General features: G+C 38.1%; 1 protein-coding gene across 1 annotated transcript in view; it reads right to left on the bottom strand.

Moving 5' to 3' along the window:
* Positions 1-556: 556 nt before the first annotated feature.
* The window catches only part of ANKRD46 (ankyrin repeat domain 46), a 29,899-nt gene continuing 7,019 nt past the window's right edge, over positions 557-23,436 (bottom strand). The window contains exons 2-5 of the mRNA XM_090282776.1: positions 12,404-12,504; positions 9,795-10,125; positions 8,441-8,599; positions 557-2,861 (exon numbers count right to left, since the gene is read on the bottom strand). Of these exons, the coding sequence (XP_090138902.1) occupies positions 2,645-2,861; positions 8,441-8,599; positions 9,795-10,105 (687 nt within the window). The 5' untranslated portion in view covers positions 10,106-10,125; positions 12,404-12,504 and the 3' untranslated portion in view covers positions 557-2,644. The remainder of the gene's footprint in view (positions 2,862-8,440; positions 8,600-9,794; positions 10,126-12,403; positions 12,505-23,436) is intronic.

The following is a 23,436-nucleotide window of genomic DNA, read 5'->3' as shown; positions in this document are numbered from 1 at the left end:
TGAGCTTGAATTTTAAAGGTTAATAGAACTGGGAGGATGTAGGAAAATGGTACATTATAGAAAGAGGGAAAGGTAAGTATTTAGGAATAGGAGGGGAAATTTTAGTAACGTGCTGCTGAGAGGGCAGCAGGTGAGGTTCTAGATGGTTCTACTGACAGATTCATGACAGACAGCAGGGGGACAAGAAAAGGCAAACCTATATTTGGGGACAGAGACTCAATCTGGAAGACCTGTTCCACTACATCCTAGCTGTTTGACCCTGGACAGGCTACTCATCCCTCCCTCCCTTTGTCACCTCCCTCACCTCATAAGAAGGGGAAGTGCAGGGAGGTGGGGAGAGCGTGAGGATGAATGAAATGGGACCTTTAAAGTGACTTGTATAACTGAGAGGTAGTAATCACTGGAGTTACTATCACTTTTAAATCCTTAAGCAACTCACTCAAATCAGTTTCAGAGCAATGATAAGGAAAGCATCTATAAATTTGATATACCTATTATACCAGATTTGGAAAAAAAACAAAAAAAAACCACTCTTTCTTAAATAGCAATTGCAACCCATTTTTTTAAAAAGATTTTATTTATTTAATTTTAGAGAGAAGGGAAGGGAGGGAGAAAGAGAAGGAGAGAAACATCAATGTGCGAGAAAAAGATTGGTTGCCTCTTGCATGTCCTCAGCTGGGGGACCTGGCCTGCAACCCAGGCATGAGCCCTGACCGGGAGTTGAACCTGCGACCTTTCTGTTCACAGGCCGGCACTCAACCTACTGAGCCATACCAGCCAGGGCGCAACACATTTTTTTAAAAAAAGAACCTTAAATTGAAAGAAAAACAATGATACACTAAGAAAATGGATTATGACTAAGAGATTATAAATACATTTATTGGTAGTGTTACTGAATTCTGAATGCAAAGAAGAGAATACAAAGAAATAAGGGCTTGAAAGGGAACACCTTAAAAAATGCAACATATGTACACACACGTTTACTCAATTTTACATATCTGTTTAGGTTTATAACCAACTGAAAAGCTAATTCGACAGCTTTCATTCTGAATATACTTAGATTTCTAGTGTTGTGCTGTTCTCCATTCTAAAATCCACTGCTTTTTTCTGTATTTACACCAAGTAAGATTTATTCTGTTTATGCCTAACTTAAAAGCAAGACTCTGTGAGCTGATACTGAAGCAGCCAGGTAAATCAAGAATTTAAAACAGCTCTTAAAGAGATGATAAAGCCACACGAAAGACAGGATAAAGCCACCTCCATCCTAGATATATAAATACAAAAGAGGGAATTACGAGAAGCAAAAAAAAATCACAGAAATACCAATTCTATTCTAAACTGTAAGTTCTAATTCTACCAACAACTCAATTAGCAGTAGCTTAGATGTCTTTGTTCTACAAGGTAATACTATTCTTTCATTATAGTTTTCTGACTGTGCCCAATGAATAATTACCAAGTCTTAATATTCTTAATAACCCAAGAATATGATTTATATATAACAGAATCATCAACAAAAGAGGCCTTCAAACATATTGCTAAATGCCACAATATAGTTTGGTGGCTAGATTTCAATTTAAATAATATCACCATTCATAAAGCATTTCTGACACCCAGCCCAATTGTGTTCAGTGCTGTTAACTCAGAAATACTCCATCCATCTTGCCATCAGAGAATTGCTGACATGGATGAACTTACGACAATTCTACAGGGCCTCTGACAGGACTGCACAGAAAATGAAGTAGTTACAAACTATGATACAATCGTGACAATATGGCAAGCTTATAGAACTGAATTTTCCACTATAATAATAGCATTACAAAATTACCGTGACAGTTAAATATTAGAATTATTTTTTCCTGCTAACTACTGACTAGAAAAAGTTTTCTGACTATATTTTCAATGAATAGACCATATCTGAAATAAACACTAAGGGAAATTGAAAGGCGAAGAAAAGGAACTCTTCATTTTTTACAGATATTAACAATAAGCAAAGCAGTTTACAAAAAAACCAACAAAAAACAAAATTATGTTAAAACAAATAAATATAAGATCAAACCAATCTTTTTTGAAGAAAATATAGCTCACTTTCAAAACTTCTACTTGGTTTGTGACTAGACTTGCAAGTGTTAAAATAAACCAAACAGATTCCAACAATACTGACTTACTATGCAGGATTTGAAAAAAGCACTTCGAGTGCTTTTTCCTCTATTCCCAGAGACTGTAAATAAAAAGAGAAAAGGGGCTCTTGCAAAAATCAACAAACAAGCAAAACGAAACAAAACCACCAACCAAAACTTCTTTTTGAACACTGCCCTCCAGTCGGTCCTATATTAGGGTAAGGTTTCTAGAGCAAGGACTCGCTTTATCTTTCTTCTTTAGTCATTTCCACGTTTTTTATCAAACAAGGCTGTGTGTTCCTAGACATCAGGCTGCGTCAGAGGTAGCTTTGGGGTGCAGTACACTTGACTACAGTATGTAGTTAGTTCAAATGAACACATCATTCTAAAAGGATTACGATATGTAAAAACACAAAAAGGAAAACATGTACAGCCCTCACTGCCTTGCACTAAGAGAACCGGTTTGAGAAACTGAGCAATACTGGAAGCCAGGAAACAGGCATGTGCCTCATCTTCCAGGAGTTCCTTTAATGCACCAGTTCGGGCTGGTTTTCCACGAAGGGCAGCACCCCGCTCACATAGTAGGCAATGCCAAGAGACAGCAAAGCAATGACAAAGATCAAGAGCAAAACCCTCCAGAAGCCCAGGTCCTCTACAAATTCCTGCCACGTGGTTCGGAAGCTGGACAGGACCCCTTCACCTTGCTGTAGATTGGGATTGAGGAGAGAATGGCTTTCCATGGCGCTGTAAAAGAAGCAAAGAGAACGTGGGCATGAAACAACACATTTTACCCATTTTAAAAACATAAAACAACAGGAACTATATCATTTAGAAAAGAGCAACTTTCAACACAATTTCACAAGAAAACTGACATACGTACATATACTCTCACATACTCATGCACTGATTTACGTATCTGGACAATCTACCTTAAAACAGTAAATTGCTAAACCATAATAATTATGCTGCTTGGTTTTGCATCTAAAAGAGTCAAAATTAAAACTCCTTTTCTAATTAAAGGTCCCAAGCAGGAGTCTTGAAGTTGGCCAAATGAGTTGCTTCCATCAGATACTAAACCAAAACACATTTGCTTATTTTAAATTTAGAAGAATTCACAATGAAGATTCATACTTTGAGAATTCGTATAAAAAATAATAAGAGGGGAAAATCTAACAAAAATCATTTAATACAGTATGTGAATCTTAAAGTTAAAAGGGGATTGTTTTTAGTTTAATAATATGATCAATGAATGAATTCCTTCCTTTAACTGTAATTCTCTAATAATGGAAGCTTACTCCTCACTGTTGTACATTTGAACAAGTCTACTCATTAGAAATTCCCTTTAGTTTCTTCCCAATGGTTTTAATTCTGTCTTGTACAATAATACAGAATAAGTTTCCTTCCCTTCTGCATAAAGGCTGAATCTAGTTGAAATAAGGTAATACAAGCACCATAAAACCATTGATTCTGGTTTTCAGAACCCCATCAAGGAGACGAATGACTGCTAAAAATAGAAAACAGTGTGTCTGACTTCGGTATCTGAAAGCCCGCACTGAGCAGTGTTAACTCAAAGCTCAAAGGGATTAGTACCCACAATGATGTCACAACACGCAGGCCCGATAGCAGGCTATCCTTTAGATCGAAGCCACATGACCATAATCACATGTCTCAACTACCTATTGCTTAGAACAAGTCATTGCTACCCTTTCTAAACACTTTCTCTTCATATTCTTCCAGCCATCTGAGTACAGAACAAAGCAAACAGCATAAAACAGTGTCTTAGAATCTGGCACACTATGTAAAATTAGCAGTTTTCTAAAACCTACAGCTTTACTTTACTTCTGACACTGTTAACCAGTGGTCCTTCAGCCTTTACCAATATTAGAGGTTTTTTATCATCATGAAAAGCTGACTTCCAAAAGGGCCTATTTGCCTGACATCCAAATTTTTCTTTTCATATTAAAAGATGTTTATTCTCTGAACACAAGAAGACATTTTCAGGGGGAACCCACAACAATACAAAAATTTAGGAAAACTGAAGCAAGTTCAAAAGTAAGATTAGAATATCGAGGAGGTTTAAACACATAAAACAATAAATAGATAAAGAAGGTCCAAGTTAATTCTGACATATACAATTTTTTGACAGTACATGAACTGACATGCTTTCATACTCAAAGCTGTTGAGGTAAAATGAGGATTCACTTGAGCCTTCTCCAGGAGCTCATGACACTCCGCATTTCAGGATTTTCTATAGTGACTCCACGCAATGAAATGTTTTCTACTGTCCACGAAATACCCATTTCTAAAAGCACAATAGTGTGTGTGTGCATGGGTGATTGTTTTGTATGTCTGTCATCTACACTGTCTTAGATATCCTGCACCTACAAAGTAAAACGGAACTAAATTAAACTTAGGATATACGAGGGAGTGGGAAAATATTTTTTCACCAACTTGATTTATATAGGCCCTTAGGAAATTATACGACAATCACAAAAAAAATACAACTAAACTACAGAACAACCAGCATTCAGAACTGTCAGAAGTTAAGCTGAATGGAAATCCTACAACTATGGAATTAAAGAAGAAACCACATTGAGACAGGTAGGAGAGGCAGAGATGTGGAATGGGCTGGTCCCACACCCATGTGTGGTGGATAAAAATCAGGGGTGATATCTCCGGAGTGAGGGGTCCCAGCCTCCAACCAAGCCCTCCAACCCAGGGTTCCAGTGTAAGAAGGTTAAGTTTCTATAACTTCTGGCTGTAAAAACCATCAGGGATTGAGACAATTGAAGACAGAAACTGCTGGAATCCCAGGCAGACACTCTTAAACAGCCTGCACACAGACTTACTCAGACTTACTCCCTCTGAGCTCCAGGGGGCATCAGAGACAAATAGGGAGTAACTGAACTGTCTGGCATCAGGGCGAGAACTGGAAGGACAACTTTCTCCCAGATAGAAGTGCTGGCAGAGGCCATTTTTCTATTTCTGAGTCTGCCCTCCGCCCCCGGCCCCCCTGCCACAGAGTCACAGAGCCAGAAGGCAGGCACCATATCTGAGACTCCATCAACCTGGCTCACACTGTTTGCCCCATCCTGGTATTCCCTGAGGCCCTGCCCCACCTAACTTTCAGGCCCACCCAAGCTGTTTCCAGTGGCTTTTCCATATGAATGGCTTGTCTTGTCCCAGGCTTCAGATTTTCCTAAATTCTCTCAAACAAGTGGCATCTGGCTTTGGTGTGCCCCATACCTCTTGCTAAGTGGTCCCAGGTCTGGCACTAGCAGAAGCCAGCCCTGATTCACCACTTGGCCTCTCCTGGGCACTGCCAAGCCCAGTACAAGTAGCAGCCATCTGCAGATCACTTTGTGGATAATGATGTGTGACTCCAGAGAGAATACAGGTGGTGGCTGACCTTGGACAGGCCAACAGCAATCAAGGCTCAACTGTAAGAGGAGGGTGTACATGGCCCACACAGTGGGTGCACCTTGAATACCCAGCTGGGGTATTCAGGGATGCTGATCAGGGAGGCTATGCCACTGGATCCTACAGGACACCTACTACATTAAGCCATTCTATCAAGCCCGGGAGACATAGTAGCTCTACCTGATACATAGAAACAGACAAAGGGAGGCTGCAAAATGAGGAGACAAAGAAACACATTCCAAATGAAAGAAAAGAACAAAACTCCAGAAAAGGAACTAAACAAAATGGAGATAAGCAATCTATCAGATGCAGAGTTCAAAACACTAATTATAAGGATGCTCAAGGAACTTAGTGAGGACCTCAACAGCATAAAAAAGATCCAGTCAGCAATGAAGAATACACTAATAGAAATAAAAAAAAATTTACAGGGAAACAATAATAGAACTGATGAAGCCAAGAATCAAATCAATGATCTAGAACATAAGGAAGCAAAAAACAATCAGAACAGCAAGAAGAAAAAAGAACCCCAAAAAATGAGGACAGTGAAAGCAGCCTCTAGGACAATTTCAAACATTCTAATATTTGCATCATAGGGGTGCCAGAAGAGGAGAAAGAGCAAGAAATTGGAAATCTATTTGAAAAAAATAATGAAAGACTTCCCTAATTTTGTGAAGGAAATAGACAAGCAAGTCCAGGAAGCACAGAGAGTCCCAAATAAGGTATATGAAAAGAGGCCCACTCAAAGACACATCATAATTAAAATGTCAAAGGTTAAAGGCAAAGAGAGGAAAAATAGCAAGAGAAAAGCAATTAGTTACCTACAGGGGAGTTCCCATTAGACTGTCAGCTGATTTCTCAAAAGAAACTCTGCAGGCTAAAAGGACTGGTAATAAATATTCAATGTCATAAACAGCAGGGACCTACAGCCAAGATTGCTATACCCAGCAAAGCTATCATTTAGAATCAAAGGGCAAATAAAGAGTTTACCAGACAAGAAAAAACTAAAGGAGTTCATCATTATCAAACCATTATTTATGAAATGTTAAAGTGCCTTATTTAAGAAAAAGAAGATCAAAACTATGAACAATAAAATGGCAATAAATACATATCCATCAACAACTGAATCTAAAAAACAAACTAAGCAAATAAGAAGAACCAAGACAGAATCATAGATACGGAAATAGTTTTGATGGTGGCCAGAAAGGAGGGGTGTGGGGCAGAATGGGTGAAGAGATGAATGGATTAACAAGTACAAATAGGTAGTTACAGAATAATGATGGGAATGTAAAGTACAGTATAGGAAATGGAGTAGCAAAAGAACATATACGCATGACCCATGGACATGAACAATGGGTGGGGATAGTCTAAGAGAGTGTGGGGGTAAGGGGTGCTGGATGGAGAGAGGGCAAAGGGGGAAAAATTGGGACATCTGTAATAGCATAATCAATAAAGTATAACTCAAAAAAACATACTAATCTAAAACAAAATATACCAAGCAAGGTCTCAAAAATAGCAAAAACAAATGCTCATTCTTGAACATTTCTCATGGTAAAAAAAAAAAAAAAAAGCTTAAAATAATTTACTACTATGTTTTAGAAAGATGAAAACAAATTTCAAGTTATTTTGGAAGAACATAATCTGTGACAAATAATAGATTTAATGTTATTAAATTGCTTATGGCATTCTGACAGTCGATCCAAAGTACGCAGGCAAGAGAAAAAGGGCCTACAAGTGCATCTTTGACTTCCTGCTTATTTTATCTACTTATCAGCTTTCAGTGATAACTCATGAGAAACATGCACTGTTCTAGAAGTAAAACTCTTTAATTTCTTTGGACAGCAATAAATATTTGAAAGTATCTAAACAAAACAGTCCTGAGCTTGAGAGTGGAATTAATGGTCCCCAAAGAATATCCCAGCCAGCACATGAAGAGAGAGGAAAGCAGTCATGGTTGCATAGGAACTGAAGCGTGAACAATGAAAAATAGACAGGACTTCATTTAGAATTCAAAGAAACAATGATTCTGATGGACTACGTGGTCTACATGATCTTAAATCCAAACCTGATAAATCAGCTACTGGGTCAACAGCTGATGAGGACCCTAGAAACATATTCCACTGAAGAGTGTGGGGGGAGCCTACGATAAGCTCATGGTCCTTACCCGGTGTAATCTGGAAGGCTGAACATCCATGGCGGTCAATGGAACTGCACGCTAGTACAACAGAGTCTGGCCTACTGACTTCATCTGCTGAGCCGGGGAGGCCAGGAAGAAAATATGGTTTGTCACCTTTTCAGAGCTCCCTGAACTGTGCTCTGAACTGCTTCTATATAAGAAATGATGAGAGACTGAAGACTCAGTCCATCGCTGCATCTTAGCCCAAATTTCGTTTTGTTCCAACTCGTGTAAGTCACTTTCACTTTCACATTACTGAATTGAGTACATGTTAAATCTTGTCTTACTTTCTCTCCTCCTGTTTTACTTTTCCACAGTGGTCCACTTCCCTACCCTTGAAACTACCTTTTTGGTCTTTTCTAATACTGACCAAGTTCTTAGCCTTATTTATCTTTCACTCCCTTTTGGAAGTCCATTCCTTTTGTGACCTGAACTAAAATTCTCAGACTCCTGTTTGGTCCCCCATATTCAGCTCTTAACCACCTCTTCTCCCTTGTGCTGCTGAGGCAGCAGGTTTCCTTGCACAGAACATTATGTGCACGTGGGCACGTAGTATTTTCTGTTAGTAGCTTTTCAATTATAATCTGGACCCATAGGGACCTACATAAAGTTCAAAGAAAATATCAAAGCTCTGTACTTAAAAGCAAATAAACATAAAATTCACAAAGTTGTCATAAAAAATCCAGGGACTTGAAGTGACTTGCCCATTAAAAAATTATATCTTAAGTACCTTTCACTCTCAGCTGTCTGCATGGTCTCCAGTTTTGAGTGTGTTCCTCTGTTAAATCCTTTTACCTCCTGTTCTTCCAAAGATTCCAGCAATCGGATGACATCTTTATTCACGCCCCTGCGCTTTGCCAGAACTAAAGGTGTAGCACCTTGATGATTGCTTTAAAAAGATCATAAAAATAAAGCGGTCATTACAGTAGTGCTATTAATTGTTAGTACCTATTTGTGTAGATAGTGAAGAAGGTATAAGCCCAATTAAGTTAAAATTAAAATCCAGAGCAGAACCAATGGTCAGGCTGAAACCTGAATTTTCAGTTAACCTATTTTCTTTTCTTCTAGGGAAAAAGGAAAAGGCATATACAGGCAAAAGAGTGAATAAATGAGCAAATAAAAGGAAAAAAGGGCATTGTTCCAGAAATTAATTGGAAAGTCTAATTCTAGATACATTTTCACATCTACATTTTATGTAAAGAAAGTTTATATTTTTTTAAAAGGCTAAGAATTAAAAAAAAAGAAAAAAGTCCCAAAGGCAACCAAATAAGCTACTTTGATTTACCTAGCTATTTAACACTAATAATAGGACAGAGCCCAACTGACACTGAATCCTGTAGTCAATTCCAACCATACAGTCTATGGTAGCAGAAGCACTTACTGTCCTATTCAGATTTAGGGACATTACGGGACCAATAAATTAGGGCAACATGGAGCTGTAGTTTAAAGGTCAAGCTCAGCTTTACCAATGGCCTGACATCTTTCCCACTCAAGAGAGAAAGTACCTCTAAAGTAAACACAGAGAATCACTTCTTGAAATTGTTCACTGTAAAAAGGACCCTGAGCCCCACAGAGAGTATGAAGCTAGCATGGACTATTACATGCTAGAAGGCAAACAACCTTTGGAATCTGGTGGAACTAGGTTCAAATTCTAGCTATGTGACCTTTGTTAAGTCATCCAACCCTTCTTATCTCAACTATTTCATCTGTAGAATGAAGATAACACCTACTGCAAGAACCATTCATTCTGAGGATTGAATGAGCTAAAATAAAGTGCCCAACCCATAAGAGATTTTCAAAAATATTAGTTCTTCTTTTTCCCTTATCTTACAAAAAATACACAATTAACAGAACCTAGCCACTATTTTCACAGAAGAATTTACACTGCTTCAGCATGAATCTAGAAGTCAGTCCCTTGTTAACCTCACTCCCCTAACAAGATTCCACTGTTCTCAAGCCTTGCTAAACATGTCACTACAATTGATCAATGAGGAAACAAAATCAACAGACTCCAAAGATTAGCCCACCGGTTGAGAGACGAATGGGAAGAAATGACTAGACTTCAAAAACCACAGAGAACTTACCAAATATCAATTTTGAGTCCATTGGAAACTAAGAATTGAATAGTATCCACATGACCACAGAGATGAAGAGCTGTGTTCCCTTGATAATCTGTGGCCAGAAGGTCAGCACCAAACTTATGCAACAACTGACAGATGTCTACATTCCCACGGGCTGCTGCAAGGTGGAGGCCTGTTCGGCCCCTGCTGTCACGAATATTTGGGTCAAAGCCACTTTCCAAAAGCCTCTTGGAATAGTTAAAGTCTCCATCAATACAAGCTTGCAGCAAGGGCACATTAGTCTGAGAAGAATCATTTACAAAGACGTAGGACATTGTTGTGATGTGGTGGGTGCCTGTAATGAAATACGAGGTGAGAGAGATTCGGTGAAGGCAAACTAAATCAAGGCAGTAAAGTCATTTAGAAAAGCACCATTTGTATCCTTCTTGGCCTCCTGCCTCTCACAAATTACCTCACCAAACAGAAACAACCAAGTTATCAATTATATTTTATTTTTCATTAAAATGTCTTATTTCCTTCAGATCTTCTGGGAAAAAATTGCAATAAAATTACTATAAAGTTTTATTTTGCTTTTCATCAGATAAAAAGACAGATATTTTTTAAAGTTAAGCAAGCTATAACTGCTTAGATTTAAGTTTATTGCACTCTCAGAAAACAAAAATATATGATCCTTAGACTTCAAAGAACTCCTATACGCGCGAGTGCTACTGCTGATAAAGATTCTTATTCAAAACAAAGTAATTCCTTCATATATTTGCTTCTCATTGCATTTGAGATATTCTATATAGGAAACAGAAGTATCTGATCAAAAGTTAACTAAATTAGCATAAAAACAGCAAAATAACACTCAATAAGGCCCCACTAAATATTATGTTATAGCACAAACCTAATTTTAACAGAAAGAGAAAAGCTATGGAAAGCAAGAAACTTAATTTAAAAATTAGAAATATCATGGAATCAATTCAGATTGCCCATCTTTTTTATAGTGTTGATCCTCTTCAGCTCTGTTCTATGCTTATCTAAATATTTGACTTTACCGAACTCCCATCGTCTGAAGATTGTGAGATGAGGAAAACCAGGTCTATCTGGGAACAGAGAGGGGACAAAGGCAGCAGTCCCACTTGTATCCAGTCTAACAGGTCATCCACCTAGAAACACAGCTTCACCAGTCGGTCTGTCCACATCTTTCATTGATGCTTCCCTGCCCCAGTGGTCTCTGTGTCTCCCTCTGTCTCTCTGTATGTGTCCCTCTTGGTTCATGTAAGAATACGTTCAAGCCTGACAAATTTTTATGAAGAAACTGAAGAGAAAACAAACCGAAGCAAGAACACACAAAGACAGAGACTGGTGTGTTTATTACAGAGATGACTCCCACTCTGAGGTTACTTGAAGGCTAGTCAGAGACGAGCTTGGCTTGTGAATTATCAGCCAAAGTCTTCCTTTCTGGAACACTAATGGAATTGGATGCAAGACTGGTCTATTCTTGTGCCTAACCTCGAGCGTATAAGGAAAGCGTGGCTGTGGAGAGATCCTTGGCCCCTACTCCTTTTACCCCGGTTTCCCAGCAGAGCCGCGGTACCTCCCGGCCGGGACATCCTGACACTGGAGCTCTGCTGCTTCCATGGGCTCTTCGTGCAAAGGGAAACATGACCAGACACTGAAGGCCTGTGCTGGGCCAGGCACTGCACCAGGGCTTCTTACTGAATTTTCTTTCCTCTTCCTAACAACTCCGTGATCAGGTTTACTCTACTAGAATTTGAGTGATGAGTCATTGAAGGAGATTAAGCCAAGAAAATGGCATGGTCTCATTATATTATTCTTTCAGAAAGATTGCTTTGTTGGCAATATGGAGACTGGAGACAGGGAGATCAATCAGTATGTCACTGTAGAAACCCAGGCAAGAAATGAGGAGAGCCTGACCTAAAGCAGTGGCAGAGAGACGGGGGCACAATGTTTAGGGATATATAAGATAAAATCAGCACAACTTAATGACCCATTGGATAGAAAGAGAAGGAGCTGTTAAGGATAATTCTAAATACGGGACAAATCTGTTTATGATTAAGAATTACAGAGATCAAGATAAAAGAAACTTCAGATTATAACATTATATAATGATTTTTAAAGAAATTAACACAATGAGAAGAAATTAGTCAATAAAAGTGTCAAGCATTTTCTTTTGAGAGTAATCTCCCTTTTTTCCCCTACAGCATTCACTGGATTGGATCATTTAAAAATTTAGACAGCTATCACACACTTTTTAAAAAATAAAAGACAACATAAGTGCTTTTCAAGAAGTAATGTGTTTTGGTTAAATTCTGTATGAATAGAGTCTGAGAAACTATTTACTTGGTGTTTTTTGTTAAAACACAGTAAGAATTCTTGTGGTTTTCAGACTGGGATTCTTCTGAATGTTGGCTCAGTGGGGGGAAAAAAGCCTTTCTTGTCTATTTTTTAAGAAAGAATAAGTGTACTGTATTTTGTGTTTCTTTGTGCTCTTGAGAAGCTGCTAACCTTACCCCCAAGTTTAATAAGCTCAATGATAGATAACATTTTTCATTTTGATCAAAGAACAAAATCTATCTTAAAGCAAGGCCACAACAGAAAATACTCACGTAAGCCTTGAGATTAGATCTTCTTTCAGTGGTCACCTGGCAGTTTCTCTGAATTCTTAAGAAGGTTCAACAGGATATCCAGAAACGTAACAGCAAGGGATCTACAGTAAATAGAAAATTCAGTTATAACAAAGGTGGGGTGTGAAAAAGGACTCACTGTTCTAGTCAGCATAGACAAGCTAGTGGAGCCTGTATATATTCTCCAGAAAATCTCAACTTATGAGGCTAGTAAAGTAACTGACAAGCAATAAAAGTGAAAAGGAAGAAAAAAGGAGCTTAAAGAGTGGCTCTGTTGCCCACAAACAAGAAAAAATAGTCAGAAAGATAAAAGAAAAAGAATCAGATTATGTGTCATCAGTAGAGAAAAACTGAGCTCTGAAAATTCACTCTAAGCCACTGGAATTCAGAATGCGTCTTTTTCACGTAAATGGTGGCTAGACTTCCTCCTGAGACTGCCCCCTCTTTTCTTTTCAGTGTGAAAGGAAAACTGGCTCCTGTCTCTCTGCAGTCTTTTCCACAGGCTGACCTCCTCCTCCGGAGCTGGAGCTGCGTGCTGCCCCACCCTCGCCTTCACGGGAGCCCAGTCAGGTGTCCCCTGCACGCTGAGAGATTTCGAGAGTACCATCTGTCCCTCTGCACTATTCTCTTGAGGGATCACATCAGAGGGGTCATGGACAGGCAGCATAAACCATAAAAAATCAATATTAATTTGCTAAACAAATATTTACTGTGTATCTAAATTGTGCTAGTACCATGCTAAGTATATGATGGTGAACCCAAAAAGCCCAAAATTTATTTATTAAAAATTATGTATTTATTCTTCCATGTTTAAACTTCAGTCACCTTCAAAGTTCTCTCCATTTAATGCAATACACCTACTGAGAAGTGTTTTCCACTGCTCAAGACAGTTTTTGAACTCAATGATTCTGATGCCTTTTAGTGCTTCTGCTGTTTTTTGTTTCAGTTCTTCCACATCAGCAAAATGTTTCCCTTTGAGGACTTTTCCATCAGGGAAACAAAAAAAAGTTGCTCAGGGTGAGACTGGGTGAATAGAGAGGGTGGGGCACGGGGGTCATGCCTTTTTTGGTGAAAAACTGCTGAACACTCAGTGGGGTGTGGGCAGGTGTGCCCCTAAATCACCCATCATAAAATGGGCAAATGCCCTGAGTTTTTAAAAAAATTCACTGAAGCCAAACACAGCCTCTCACAACAACGCCAGCTGGAATAGTGATACAGATGGGTTCCTAGAACACTCACCTGGCAGGGGAAGCATGTACTCCAGAAAATAATTGTGGGTTTTTTTGGGGGGTTCCCCCCTCATAAAGTCTAAATCCCAAATTTACAGCTCTGGCTGAAATTCAGGTTAACCTTTCACTGGTCATTCGTGTTCACCGTTATCAAATCCCTTTAAATAAGCTCACCCAGAGAAATAATTAGTGGTACTTTATGAAGCTCCATTTACAATATGTAAGTCAGGTTGTATTATAAGGGCTATCAGTGCCGGTCAGAACTGAAGATTAGGACTGACAAACTATATGTGAGGACCAGTCCCACATATGTGTCAACAAGTGACATGATGACCAATAATACACAAAGCATCTTCCCTCTTCAATTGTTTCCTTGTTTTCTGCAATTCTATAATACCCACTGAGCCAAACTTCCTATCACAGAGCCACTTAATCGATTTCTTTGAACAAATATTGATTCACCTAAAACCTAGTATTTTCCCTTCTTGTCCTGAGCCCTAGAGCTATGTCTCCATGACTAAAGTCTCTCTCTGATATATAATCTGGCTTTAACTTTCAATGTCAAAATGGTGGAGGGGGTTACTCTGAAGATAGTAGCATTAGTGTTATGAAAGGGACATGTTTTGCTTGATCATACAGCTACATTCCCCTCCCCCAGTAATCTTAATTTCCCTTAAATCCACAGAAAGACATTACTTCTGCCACATTATTTTGAAATGACAAGGCCCCATAAGAAAATAAACGATCAAATTACAGATTTATGTGACTTCAAACAATATTATAAAAATGCATTAGATCTAATTCTTAGAAACATGCCAAGGAAATGTCTAAGACCCCAGACTTCTGGCCAAGATGGAGGCATAGGTAGACATGCTGCGTCTCCCTCACAACTAAGAAGAAATTTACAACCACTTCAAAACTAAAAAAAAAACAGAAGATCCAGAAAATCGAACTACATGTAAGTTCAACAAATAAATATTCAGCCAGACAGGCAGGAAGGGCGGTGTGTGGTTGGAGAGATTGAGGTGCGGTGCTGCGGCAGCGGCTGTGGGGGCGGTGCTGGGCGGCTGGCAGCACAGGGACTGCAGCCACGGTGAAAACACAGACATACATTTTAAACCTGGGAAGCGATCCCAGCGCCAGACCAAACCGCACAGCGCACAGTTGCTTGCAGCGCCGGGGAAAATAGAGCCGCATTGCTTCTGACTGTGCAAATCAGTGGGGCATTGGGGTGGAGGAAGAAACTGCCAGTACCTCAACGGAGGCAGCTTGTTTAGTACAGGCAAGTGCTGGGCAAGCAACATTGTTTCCTCTCAGGCCCCTCCCCAACATACAGCACCACAACGTGGTGAAATGGGTCACCAGCACTGACAAATACCTATGGCTCTGCCCCTTACAACGTAACAGGTGTGACAGCTCTACCTAAGACACACAGGAGAACACAGAAAGCTGTCAAGATGAGGAGACAGAGAAGTATGGCCCAAAAGAGGGAGCAGATCAAGGTTCCAGTGGAAGAACTAAGCGATGAATAGCTAATCAACCTAACAGATGCACAGTTCAAAGCACCAGTGATAAAGATGCTCACAGACTTGACAGAAAAGATTAAGCATGACAAGGAAGAAATGAAGACTATACTAAGTGAAATAAAGGAAAATCCACATGAAACTAAACTAGTGATGAAGGAAAGAAAGACAGGGTTCAAATCAATGAATTGGAACACAAGGAAGAAATAAATAGTCAACCAGTACAGAAGGAGGAAACAAGAATTGAAAAAAATGAGAGACTTAGAAACCTGTGAGATAATTTTAAACCTGCCAATATCTGAATCATATGGGTGCCAGAAGAAGAAGAGCAAGAGCAAGAAATTGAAAACTTATGTGAAAAAACAATGGACGAAAACTTCCCTCATTTGGGGAATGAATAAACATACAGGTCCAGGAAGCAGAGAGAGTCCCAAAAAAACTAGACCCAGAGAAGACCATACCATGACACATCATAATTAAAATGCTAAAGGTTAAGGATAAAGAGACAATCTTAAAAGCAAAAGTGAAAAGAAGAGAGTTACCTACAAAGAGTGCCAATAAGACCATTAGCTGATTTCTCAAAAGAAACTTTGAAGGCAAGAAGAGACTGGCAGAAAATATACAAAGTGATGAGAGGCAAGGACCTACAACCAAGATTATTCTATCCAGCAAAGCTATCATTTAGAACAGAAGGGCAAATAAAGTGCTTCCTAGACAAGGGAAAGCTAAAGAGGTTCACCATCACCAAACCATTATTATATGAAATGCTAATGGGACTTATTTTAGAAAAAGATCAAAACTATGAACATTAAAATGACAAACTCATAACTATCAACAACAGAATCTAAAAAATAAAAACAAAAACAAACTAAGCAGATAACCAGAGTGGGAATAGAATCATCGGTATGGGGAGCATGTGGAGGGCTGTCAGCTGGGTGGCAGGGGGAGGGAGAAGGAGGGAAATGGTACAGGAATTAAGAAGCATAGTAGGAGGGTGCAGAATAGACAGGGGGATGTTAAGAATAGTACAGGAAAGGGTAAAGTCAAAGAATTTAATATGCATGACCCATGGACATGAACTAAGGGGGGTGGAGCTGCTGGAGGGAGGGGGGGTTGCTGGGCAGAGGGGAGCAAAGAGACACGAAATTGGTACAACTGTAACAGCATAACCAATAAAACATACAAAAAATAACGTAATTCGGAAATCTTAAAAAAAAGAAGAAAAAATGTCTAAGACCCCAATTAGATCTTAATCACTACAAATCTATTCATAGCTTTCTCAAGAAGTTATGGAAGTGAATAAAAATCAGAACACATATTAACTATTGTCCAAAAGATAAAGAGGACTAAAGATTTCTAAATCAAGCTTTTTATTTTGAGATAATTATAGATTCACACGCAGTTGTAATACAGAGATCCTGTGTACCTTTTACCTAGTTTCCCCCCAATAGTAACATCTTGCAAAACTGTAGTACAATATCACAACCAAGATATTGACATTAATATAGTCAAGAAACAGAACACTTCTATCACCACAAAGATCTCTCACATTGCCCTTTCATAACCACATCTACTTCCCTCCTGCCCCACCCCTCTTTATCCCCTGGAAACCACTACTCTGTCTTCCTTTTTTTTTTAATAGCATCATTTCAAATACATAAATGGAACTGTACAGTATGTAACTTTTGGGATTGCTTTTTATTTTTTTCACTCAACATAATTCCCTTGAGATTCATCCAGGTTGTTTATATCAACAGTTACTCTTTATTGCTAAGTAGTATTCCATGATAAACATGTACCGCAGTTTAACTGTTCACCTCTCCAAGGACATCTGGTTGTCCCCAGTTTTGGCTGTTATGCTAAAGCTTCTAAGCATTCAGGTATATATTTTGATGTGAACGTAAGTCTTCATTTCTCTGGGACAAATAACCAGGAGTGCAATTGCTGGGTTGTATGGCAACCTAAAGAGATTTTGAGAAAAAGACTGCTGAGTCTGAAGATGCCCACATTCCCCATAGAAAAAAAGGGAAAATGGAAGGTCTTCTTTGAAATCATCTGTCTGGATGCCTCAAGGAACCAGGAGAGTGAAAGGTTATGGAAGAGCTCATAGGACCAAGCACTTGGAAGGGGGCTCAGGTAGATGCCCTGGTATTTACCAAAGGGAGTGAGTAATAAGAACTATTCCACGAGGAGAGTTTGAGGCACTAATGTGTGAGTGTAAGCAGGGAACTAGTATCTTCCAAGATTCAGAAGGGAGTCTGTTCCCTGTGAATGATACAAAAGCTCTTACAGGTGAGGGATGCAGGAGGGACAGGGACGTGGTACAGTCTGACTCTCCTAAGAGGGTCTACTTTTAGGAGTGTACTCTATAGAGGCAGTTGTCCTATGGTCAGAGGCTGTTAAAAGAGTGTGACTACTCCTTCCAGAATGTATCCATGGCTGGAGAGCCTGGGTTTGAAACCCCCTTCAGCTACTTACTAATTGTATGAATTAATCACCCCAAAAATAACAATGAGCCCCCTCCCAAGACTGGATGCAGCTCCAGGGATCAGACCTCTGCTGTACTGAAAAGAGCTTGCATAGAATTTGGATGCGCTGATAATACAGCAGCTTCCAACCATGGGTGACCTCCAGTGGGGAGTAAAGCCCTCCAGGACAGAAAAAGAGAACTGGCTCCTGGCAGAGGAAAAACCACAAGAACAGTCAATCATAGGAACCAGCAAGCCCCAGGAAGCCCTCTGCTTGTTCATGATGGCCTGGTTCCCAAGGGACAGTGTCTACTGACTATTTCAAAACCCAGCTCGCGGGAACTGTTACAAAGCAGGGCTCTTTGGTGGTCAGGTCTCAGAAGGCTGGCACAGCCCAGCATGTAAAACTCCTAACCCCATGCTCTGTGGCCCCGCCTGAGAACCTTTATGGGGACGGACGAGGCAGTCATCCAGAACTCGGTTACAAGATCCTAACACTACATAGTGCTTTTCTCAATCCAAATAACAAAACAATAAGGAGCTTTTGGTGTAAACTTGTGACTTCATGAAAAGTTCTTTTACATTTTTAAGTTAATCTTAGGTTAATCTGCATAACTTTAAGATAGTATTTTTGCGGGAGAGGGGGTGGGTTGGGTGGGGGAGAGAAATTAGGGGAAAAGGGGACAACTGTAATTGAAAAACTAAGTTAAAAAAAAAGAAAAAAGAAAAAAAAAGATAGTATTTTTGATGGTTAAGAACTAATGAAAAAAAACATGTTCTATTTTAACATATACTTATCATATTATAAATTTTAATCTTCTATATCCAGTACCACCAAATATATATAATTTTACTGATTTTTCATTTTGAAAAATCACTGGGAGAGGCAAGAACAAGTTCTACATTCCTGGTTCAAATGGACCGACTACATTATGCCTACACAGCAACTTTAATCAGAGATCAAAACACCAGACACTTTAGCAAAATGCAAAGAACACATGGCATATCTGAAGAGATACATTATCACACCTACCGCCTACATTTTCTAATGACCAAAAAAAGAACTAAACTGAGAATGATATTTAGTAAATGGAACTCCTAAATCTGGATTCTTTATACCTCACTTGATCAATTCTTACCGTTTTAAAAGGATCCATTTATTTTAAAATATAAAATAACTTCAAAGAACCATAAAACAAGAACTTGCAATGACATCATTAAGTCCTAACTGCTAGCACTTTAAAATTACTGCTCTCAAAACCTGAGCTCTGTGCAGATCCACAGATACTAGGCGAGGAAAAAGCACTACCTATAAGAAATCCAGCTATGACCAAGTAAGAATTTTAACAATTTAAGTCCTTTGCAAAACATTAATAATATATGTCTTCAGTCTGCTTATCTTCAGCAGCTATATTTCTCTAACAGAGGGGTCTTAATAATTTCCAAGGTCGGAGAAGTTATTGAGTCTAAGGCCACAGAGTCTAAGTGGCAGAGTGTGCTTCAAATTTAGTCTCTAATATTTCCTATATGCCATGGGGCCTCTATACAGTTATCAAGATAATTAAGAGAAAACAGTTCATACAAAGCTTTGTTGCTTATTCAAAACTGTTTGCAAAACTTCCTGCCCAACCATGTCTCTAGGTGACAAGAAATAGTCTGAGCTATCTGTGTATCCTCCACAGTGCCTGGACATTGTTTCTTGAAATCTAGACACATGGAAAATCCAGTAATTCTTTGCTGAATGTACACTGAAGTTCATTGTAACAAGATTTTAAAGTAACATCTTTTCTTATGACTAGTTCTACAGTTCATTATGAATGAACAAAGAGACAAAAATAAGTCACTCATAATCTTAGCAACTAGAAATGACTTATTATTTGGTGCTATAGTCTCTAGCATTTTTTTCCTCTGAATGAATATGTATATTTAATTCATACAATACATATTAATGTTAAACTTACTGTATTGTAAACACCCTTCCATGCTACCGGTCTTCTATTACAATTTGTAACGGTTGTATTCTATTTTAAGTATGTCCCATAATTTCTTTTTTAATTCCTTAGCACATTAAAGCAAAATTTACCCTGTATTTTTTCTATTACAGAGTTTTGAATTCACTGACATTTTAAGGCAATCAAAACAAATCTAAACAAATTTTAAAATAATACTTTTGGTCAAACTTGGAGTACCATAATAGGTTCTCAGACAATGTATTTAAAAGACATAACAATATGGGTCTGACTGTAATGTAGGGCTGTGGAACCAGTCTCATCTCTTCATGGGCGAATCATTTTACTGTGACAGCAATCTTAATGCAATGCTTGCTTTGCTCACTATAAAACTTCCAAGATTCTAGATTACAGTTAATCTTAGACTAGAGTTCATCTTAAACTAAGCTAGATTTAGGATCTTTATCTACTTTTCGGAAGATTGTCTTAGAAGGCCCTGGGAAGTAAATTCTCATAGATCATATGGCTAGGATTCTAATTTTTAACCTTTGAATTACCTATCGAAAATAAAGACAAAATATATGAATATTTATTTGAGTTCTTAATGTAGGAAAAAGGTAGGCCTCTTTCTGAAAGCATGGTACTAAGTTTAAAAAGGAATTGAGAATACTATACTTTCAGTATATCCCAGTACTATGAAGAACATTTGAAGAAGGAAATTTATAAGTAGAACCTTCCATATTTTACTTCCAAGGCTCAAAAATAATTACCAGATGTTCAATGAGAGTAATTTTTAGATAGATCTGGATCCAGCATGGACAGATACATTTTCTTTTTTTTTTTTTTTTTTTTTTTTTTTTTTTTGAGTAGCAAAGCGAGGCGTTTATTTACGAGTCTTCAGAGTCGGGTGCACCCTCAGCCAGGAGAATGTGCGCGCCCAGATACATTTTTACCTTATTTCTAAATTTGTGGAGAATTCACATTTTGTCTTATGTCCAACAGTTTAGTCTAATTTGACTGGGTCTAAAGTTCTTAACTTTGGTATTTCTTCAATGTCAACTTTATTAGTGCAGTAAAGGTGAGGTTAACATGAAATGTGTGAATTACAGAATGCTACTATAAGGGAGGCCAATTAATTCATTATGTTTAAGTTCATGTAATAAATAAAAGTAGGCTAATCACATATTACTTACCAGAGGTTCTGAGGAATCAAAGCTTAATGAAGAGAAAAAAGGACTCGTTTGTGTATCTGCTACTACTATGCAAACAACTGTTTAGCAACATCTGAGATATACAATATCTAACATTTATTAAGTTATACTCCAGACACTATTTGTTTCTCCTGTAATCCTCATAAAAACTCTGTATGGTTAGTACTATCATTATCCTCATTTTATGTGCAAAAAAAAGTCACTAATTTATTTGTATAAGGTTCTTTTTTATATAATAAGTCAGTTTAGCAAATCTTTCCATCAAAGATTAAAGGGAAACATTAGTTCTAGTCCACAAAGTCTGAATTAATGCCTTACAATAATTTTATTAAAACTAAACTTCTTTTTAACCTGTGGAAAAACAAAAGATACCTGGAAATGTTTCATACTTTACAGGAAACATCAGTTGAGCTCATATATTCTGAATTAACTCTTTGCAATCATCTCACACAAAGTAAATTTTTTAAAGTATAAGAAAACAACAAATATTTGGAAATGTTTTCTACTTTACAGGAAGTGACAAAATAAATTCCTGGACTCATTATTCCAAAATATTTCTTACTCATTGTAGTAGTGAGAAAACACCTGCCTAAAATTTTCTGTCTCTATCAGGAAATCAAAAAACACCAAAGATTTCTGATATGTATTTCCTACAATATTTATATGTCTTTATTATTTGTCTGCCTTATTAAAAGTTACAATTCAAGTTTTAGAAAGATATTGGCCTAAACTAAATCAAAATTAATTGTGCACAAAGGGAATGTTGATAATCTTGTATGTTTTATGTTACTCTAATACCTTATGGTATTTTCCAAAATCTTCACTGTATAATTTTACCATGTTTAAAATTCTTAGCAAGGGACTTCCTCCCATTGTAAGTTTCCAGTTTATAACTTGTAATTATATGGTAAATACATTAAATAAGCACTGAGAGGTCAATCTGAAGTCTTTCAAGCCCATATAGTACTTCCATAAAAAAACTTACTTGATTTTTAAAAATTTTTCCTACCTACAGCAACACTTCGTATATGGCTTAATAGCACCACCTTGTGGTCTACCAGGAGGCTTCACGTGCAACTTGAGCATCTAGTACAAGTATAAAGCAAAAAGAATGCCACAGAAGTTGCTCTTTCAGTTACTTATCATTACAATTCTCACTAACCCTGAATTCGTTCAGAGTTGGGATGAAGTTAAGCTTTCCTTAAAAAAACGATCACCAAGCAAACTAGTAGCAGATTTCATTCACACAGAAATAAAGTGCTACAAAAATGGCATTCTTGCTTATTCATTTATTCAGTGTTATTTAAAAATACAGAAACTACAATATTGGAATATATTCCTATATTCTAAATAGTCCACAAAATTTAAACCAGACTTCACTTTAAGTAGTTTGAAGACACAAGGTTGTGTTCTTAGGAGAATCTTAAATATTTCCATGAAATTTTAGAGCTGGAACGGTCATCTTGGATCATCAAACCCCACTCCTTATTTTACATATAAGGACAGGGAGAATCAGAGAGGCTGTAACTTTATACGCTGCTTCACACATTACCCCTCACCTGCAAGGCTGTAGCCATATTCATGATTCCTGGTAGGAAAACAAGGTACACGTCAATATAATAGTTTATTTTTCACAAGTCTATTGTAATCTGCCCCCTTCCACACTCTAAATTATGTGTTAGAATGTGTGTTAGCGTATACAGCCTTTTAAAATAGCATGTTTATATACAGTCATAAAAGAACCACTATATTATGGGGTGTTAGAAAGCTCCTCTTTCTCCCCACTGGAAATGAGAATTAAGGATGAGACGTATGGTACAGTATGCGAGTAAAGAGTCTAAGAGAGCTGGGAGTCTGAGGCTTTAAAGAGAGCCTGTGGTCTTTCCCTGCTGTCACTCTTTTAGACTGGGGTAACCAATTTTGGAGAGGCGTTTTTTTGATACCCAAGGGGAAAAAAAAGTAGGGAATTATTTGCTTAGAAATGTCTCTAGGTTCAAGAAAGAGAAATGGGGATTTTCCCCCCTCCCCCTCCAGGTTTTCTAGCCCAGCTTAGGAGGATAAAAATAAGTATAGGGTTTCAGGCAGAAGTGGTATTTTCTGGCTGGAGCTTTAGCTGAATCAGCAATCCTGACAGCGTGAGTACAGTAATTCTGACTGGGGGATGGGACAATGAATTGCAAGAATCCTCTTTCTGATTGAGACCTGGCCCCCGCACAGTCTCTCCTATTAAAATGGCCAATCTGTGAATTGGCTCAGTTTACATCCATGTACTCAAGAGTTTCAGGGAATCTTTTAGAAATGGTAACAGGGGCTGGCAAAGTCCGAATGAAACTATTTTTACCGACCTATTAGGTCACTGTGACCAACATAGAAGAGTGGTTAGTGACTAAGGATCTCAAGTTTTAATAGCCACATGGCTCTCCCAGATTTGCTGTTCTCTAGGAAATGGTTTCTCGACAGTGTTTTCCCTTAACATAGTCAATTAAAATTGCTTGCTAATTTTAGCAAATACAAACCTCATTTTCTTTCTGGTCTTTACTTCAATCTCTCAAAACTATTTAATACAGCCATGTGCCACTTACAATGGGGATATGGTCTGAGAAATGCATCATTAGGCGATTTTGTCACTGTGCAA

Source organism: Furipterus horrens, unplaced genomic scaffold (genome assembly GCF_987537825.1).
Source record: "Furipterus horrens unplaced genomic scaffold, mFurHor1.1.pri manual_scaffold_7, whole genome shotgun sequence".
Classification (NCBI taxonomy): Eukaryota; Metazoa; Chordata; class Mammalia; order Chiroptera; family Furipteridae; genus Furipterus; species Furipterus horrens.
The sequence above is the reverse complement of the archived record's forward strand: the minus strand, read 5'-3'. Positions and strand labels throughout refer to the sequence as shown.